This window comes from Girardinichthys multiradiatus, chromosome 1, assembly GCF_021462225.1.
Source record: "Girardinichthys multiradiatus isolate DD_20200921_A chromosome 1, DD_fGirMul_XY1, whole genome shotgun sequence".
In the NCBI taxonomy this organism is placed as follows: Eukaryota; Metazoa; Chordata; class Actinopteri; order Cyprinodontiformes; family Goodeidae; genus Girardinichthys; species Girardinichthys multiradiatus.
The window spans coordinates 48,881,362-48,887,361 of NC_061794.1; the positions used below are offsets into that span (position 1 = coordinate 48,881,362).

At 36.9% G+C, this 6,000-nt stretch overlaps 1 protein-coding gene across 1 annotated transcript; it reads left to right on the top strand.

Moving 5' to 3' along the window:
* The first annotated feature begins 76 nt into the window (after positions 1–76).
* On the top strand, positions 77–5,682 carry LOC124868591 (homeodomain-interacting protein kinase 2-like). The gene is made up of 2 exons (XM_047366024.1): positions 77–3,732; positions 5,315–5,682. The coding sequence occupies exon 1, from the start codon at positions 145–147 to the stop codon at positions 1,438–1,440; it is 1,296 nt and encodes a 431-aa protein (XP_047221980.1). The 5' UTR covers positions 77–144; the 3' UTR covers positions 1,441–3,732; positions 5,315–5,682.
* Positions 5,683–6,000: the final 318 nt, after the last annotated feature.

Below are 6,000 nucleotides of genomic sequence, written 5' to 3' on the forward strand. Positions count from 1 at the left end.
TGACAAAGATCAAAGTTAAATGACGCCATTGACTCTTGACGTCACAGACGAGTTTCTAAGCTTCTCTGCCACTTGAAATTCCCCCTGATCTCTGAAGGAACATCCTGGTTTTAAGAGATATTTTTAACCCTTTGATTCTTGGAAATGGCAGGAATTCCTTCCAAAGCAGATTTCAACATCCAGAAAAATACTGTTCTTTGTAGCAAAACAAACCAATACTTAGTGGAAGATATTTTGGGGTGCGGAGGTTATGGACAAGTGGTGAGTTGCAAAAAACTGGGCACTGATGAGATAGTGGCCATAAAGGTAGTAAAGCAAAGTAAGTATGCCTCAGGTAAGAATGAAATGAAAATTTTAAAGGCACTCAGAGAATTTAAGAGTGACAAATCAAATATAGTGTGTTTTTTGGAACATTTTGATTACCAGAACCAGTTCTGCCTTGCTTTAGAAAGGCTGGATATAAATCTGCATGACTTCATCAAATGTAAGTATTTTGTTCCTTTAGACGTCAACGAGATCCGAGTTATTGCTCAGCAATTGCTTGTAGCTTTAAATGTCCTTAAAAACATAGGTGTGACACACAGAGATATAAAATGTGACAACATCATGCTAGTTGACCATGTGCTGCAGCCGTTGAGTGTCAAGTTGATAGATTTCGGTCTTTCTACCAGAACCTATAATTTAACGAATTTAAGATTCAAGCAGCCACTCTCTTACAGATCCCCGGATGTCATCCTGGACCTTCCTTTGGATGAAGCTATAGATATGTGGGGTCTAGGATGTGTTCTATCTTTTCTATACCTTGGTCGCCACCTGTTTCCCTCAGGCTCTGAATACGAAACTTTAAGCGTGATGATTAAACTTTTAGGTCAGCCTCATGATACTTTGTTGACCTGTGCATTTAGCACAGACACCTTTTTTAAGTGTGTCACGGGGGAATTTACACACAGTTGGTTGCTGAAAACAGCAGATGAATATGTTAAGGACTCCGGAGAGCAGATTGTCCTACGTCGTGGAGTTTATTCCGACTTGAACTCTCTGGATGACTTGCAAAACATGCGACCACAGGCAAAGGATCCTTTTGAAAAGGCAGATTTACTATCTTTCATTGATCTTCTCAAATACATACTGGATATCAATCCTTCAAGACGGATCACTCCCATTAATGGATTGAATCATGAATTTATCACCATGAAACATCTGTCTGGGGCCACCAACAGCCCTTATGTGACCGCGTCATACAAAAAGATGGAAAAGCACCCGGAGACAGAACCTGAGGTGGGGGAGAGCACACCTCCAGGACCCAGTCAGTCACAAACAGCTGAGGAAAGCTTAGACTCAGGTAAAAATAAAGCAGACAAACACTCACTTCCACCTGTTCCTAATTCAGATCCAGCCATTAGGATGCAGCGAAGAACCTATTTTGGGAAGCAAACATAAAGGTAAAGGTAGTAAAGGTGAAAGCAAAAACAAGCAACATTGGCCAAGTCAGCTAGTGTGAGCTCCAAGGTCGGTGACCAACTGCAGATCAGAGGTCACAAGCACAACCAGCCAGCAAGCAGGACCGTCGGCCAGTACAAGCAGAAAAACCTGGGCTCCTTTAAAGTAGGGCTCTTTGCAGTAAATAGGAGGGGAGTTTGGGGAAAAAATACAAAAATATCTTTTAATTTTTTAATTTTTCAGTTAAAATGAATTTTTAAAACATGAAGCAGTCAGTCAGTCAAACGTTACAAACGTTACAGAACGTATAGACGTTACAGATGCTACAGACGTTACAAACCTTATAGACTCAAAAAGCAGTGGCACTACAGATGAAGAAGAGATGATCTTCATCCTCACAAAATGTGCATCTGGGGCATCAAATTTAAATCCTAACTTGATAAAAACATAAAATTAGTAGATGTCATTAAAAGGTTTAAAGTGCCTTTCTTTTAACTTTTAGAAGAAGATGGAACAAGAGATATTTTGTCCTAGTTTTAAATCTGTACTAAAATTCATAAAAATATACTGCCGTTTAACTTGAGCAGGGTGCAATCTCTTCTGTAAAACTGTCCTCATGGATTTATTTGTAATTTTTTATCTGTAAACTCTGTTTTCTGTATGCAGCTGACTCAGACCAGGGAGAGTTTTGGAGTGAACCAAATCTTCTTTAAATATAGACTTAAGAAGTGTTGGATTTGCTTTTATCAGTTTGTTGTAAATCAAGAACAGGATTAAATTTCTAACAGAAATCATTGAACAGTAGTACATCACCATTCAATTCAATTCAAAAATACTTTACTAATCCCGAAGGGAAATTAATGAAATGATCATTTAATTAATTGTCATTTATAAAATGTGAAATAACCCAGATTAATTTCAAATCTAAACATTTTAGTTCAAAAAATACAGCTTACCTATGAAACAGACCATGCCTGTAGATTCATGGTGGAGTATTATGTGGTGTGAAATTGTTTCTTCAAATCGAAATCACATTTCAGAAGAAAATCCATTCCAGCGACAGTTTGAAAGACAGGATTAGGAATTAAAAACCAGAAAGGCCAGTTTTAAGATGCCATTCATTAAACTAAAATCAGTTACACTACCACAACTTTCCTCACAGCGTTTAAACATATCTTGCTGTCTGATGTAATGACATCTGTTCTTCTATACAAATTTAAGATTGATTTTGTTTATGGTCTAAATAATGTATGGCGGCGCCGACAGAGAGCATGCTGGGTGAATCAGCCTGGATAAGCTATCTGTTTTGGTTAGGAGGATTCTTCTAAAGATGGTGATATCTCATTGCAGCCATTTAATTCACAGTTTTCCATATTGCTAAAGACTTTCTTTTCCTCAGATATTGCTTTATCTTTAAAGACGATTATTGCTAAATATTTTACCTCTTTTCTCACTTTTATATTGTACAGTGGTTGCAAGGGATAATCATGAATTGAAAAGTTAGTGGTGTATAGTTTGGAAAAAAAGTCAAATATTTCTCCTTCAACAATTTTACTGTCATTGTATTCATCATCGTTGATCAATAAAGACATTATAGAGTTTCTTTGCTGTCTACTTTTTTCTTAGTATGCAGAATCGTTTTTTCCAGCAACAATCCATTTTCCTCTTGACCCGACATAAACACCTTGTGCCCTTTGCAAATATAAAGCATCTCATTTAGCTTGTAGCTCCATTAATGTTTGACTATTTGGATGTGAAGAGTTACAAATTTGATAAATTTCTCTGAATAGATCACATTCATACTGTTTTTTGTTCTTCCTAAGTTCTTTGCAGAAATATATTGTATCCAATCTTATTTAATATTTGAAAAAATTCCCATTTATTTATGTCATCTGTAATTTAGTGATCGGTTTCCACATCTTTGAATAATTTTTAATCCTGTTGCAATATTCATCATTGTCTAATACCGGGTGTATCTTTATCTTTATTTTAGGTCCTATTGTTAACCTTATGAAGCAATGATCAGATAGTGGTGCTTTAGAGATTGCCAGTTTTGTGGCGTATGTTAAAAGAACATCCCTTATTAACCAATAATCCAGTCTAGACCTACAGTGTCCATTAGGTTTTATCCATGAATATTCAGTAAACCCTGGATTAAAGGTTAGGTTATTATCTGTCATAAAACTGTTTATCAGGCCATTGTATTGTTGTCTGCCCAGTCTTGGAGGCCACCTACCCAACCATTCATTTGGAGTCATATTCAAGTCCCCCCCCACCATAAGGACATGATCAGTAAGTTTTAAATTCAGATATTCATCCAGTGGAATTCTGTTTAGAGAGTATAATTATTAAAGCCGTAAACCCTAACTATTATGAGGATCAGGTGGTCAGATTTGGTCACGACTGTTAACTAGTATCCATTTGTGTCTCCTTGGTGTTTTAACAATTTATCCAGGGAAATTGTTAAAACAGATTACCACACCTTCCATTTGATGGCTGAAGAAAATCTTGTCACCCCATAGATTAGCCCAAAAAGTTTCATCTGTATTTGAAGACTGAATCTCTTGAAAATAAAAAACAGTTTGACTTAATAATAATGCCTTCCTTTTGACTATGTCTTTTAAGATTCTAACATTGAGTGAACCAAATACACTTTTCTCATTTAACATTAAAGAAACAAAAAACAAACCCTTGAATTAAAAAGGAAAACCTGATTTAAAACTAAGAACGGCTAAACAAATAACAATGAATTATATCTAGTAAATGAGCAATAGGGAACTTTATCTGAAGAGTTATACTAGCAGGTCCTTTAACACATCCTGCATCTCCATCTTATCTTGAATGAATACCTTCCCCTCTGATTTGGCGACCACATATATCCAATGGGACCACGAAAATAGGCCACCTTGCCCGCGTTCCTGGCTTGTTCAATAAGTGGCCAAAGACGATTTCTTTCCTCCCAAAAGTCTTTGGGTAGCATTCGGCAAACTTAATGCTCAGCTCTTTGGCAGTAAGCAGTGTTTTTGGATTTCCTCCAGATTTCTTCCTTCATTATCGTGTGAACAGAACATTGACGTTTCTGTGTTTGTTCTCATCTTCTTTCCCAGTCTGTTTACAACATCTACTTCCTCCTCAAGCCTTGCCTTAGATTCAGGAATGATGTGCTTTAAAGGATCAATGATTGAAGACCTGATATCCTCATCTTTCTCCTCCTTCAAGCCTTTCATACAAAGGCTCCACCTCATTCTGTATCTTTCCTGTTCTCTGAGCCTCTTTTTAAGGTCAGCATTCCCCTCTTTCCCCCTAGTCTTGCATTCTTTAACTTTTTTAGCATACATTTCGCTAGGCTAGCGAGCATGATACTGCTGTGTCTCACCTGTTGTTCAATATTGTCCACTTTCTCTCCAACCTGTGTGATACCTTTCATTATATTCTCTGAGAGAAATGTCCTCCTCTCCCTCCTCTTCAGCTGACCTGAGTCATTTCTCACCCGGTGTCTTGCTGGAGTTGTGGGTTCAGCGTCACCTCGTTCCCTTTTATTTTGAGTGCAGTGCTCCATGGCAGCGACATGGTCTTTGATTTGAATTGCTTCTTTCTTTTTCAAATCAACTTTAGGTTTGAGAGACTTATTAATGTTCTGGGAAGCCATTTTGGTATTTTAGTGGAGAGTCATCATAAATGATAAGTAAAAATTGTTAAATTATTCTACTCTAACATGACAGATGAGACACAGGCTTAAAGTAATCTAACCGATATACAGTTTAATTTCCATTATATAATGTATAACAATTTATTTCAAGCATTATTTCTAACATTATGGACATTTTCAGCTGCCTTTCTTTGCATTTTCATATTCTGTGCTGTTTGTGTTTAGGCACTGGGCCTGGAACCATGTATCACAGTCATCACACTGGATCACACTGGAAGTATAAAACAATATATAATACATGTTTAGACAGTAATATTAATTTTTTGTTACACACTAGGGTGTTTACTTGGTACTCAATTTTATTCCCCAGAAGTGTATGTCTACCTTAGCAGTACACATTGACATTGACGAATCTCAACATTAATTTTGTACCACTGGGTCACATGACCTGAAAGGTATCAAAAAATAAAAAAAATCAGGAATTTTGATTTAAAAATTCTTTAAAAATAGAAAATGCATTAAATCAGAAAAAAATGATGGTGTCTCATCTGTATAATCTAATAGAATGATTTATTGTTATCTTTGTGTCACTGTATCTCAAGACATGAAAGCTATTAATTTTTGTTTCTCAAGAGTGTTTGGTTCAGAAATGTATTGACGGTCCTTACCGAACCACCTTGTGGAGGAGGGAGCAGGCAGGGAGGTGCTGCCCACAATCAGACTGCCAGCATCGGGTCAAACGGGAGGAAGAAGCCACTAAATTCATGGAGCACAAAAATCCAATATCCAAGTTAAAACTAACTTCACCGCGGTGGAATAAAATCTAACAGACTAGTTAGCCGCCAGTGTACTGAAAGAGCTTTGTGCTAACTGTTCCTAAAATATCGTCTACACATTTTGGTGTAGCCTGA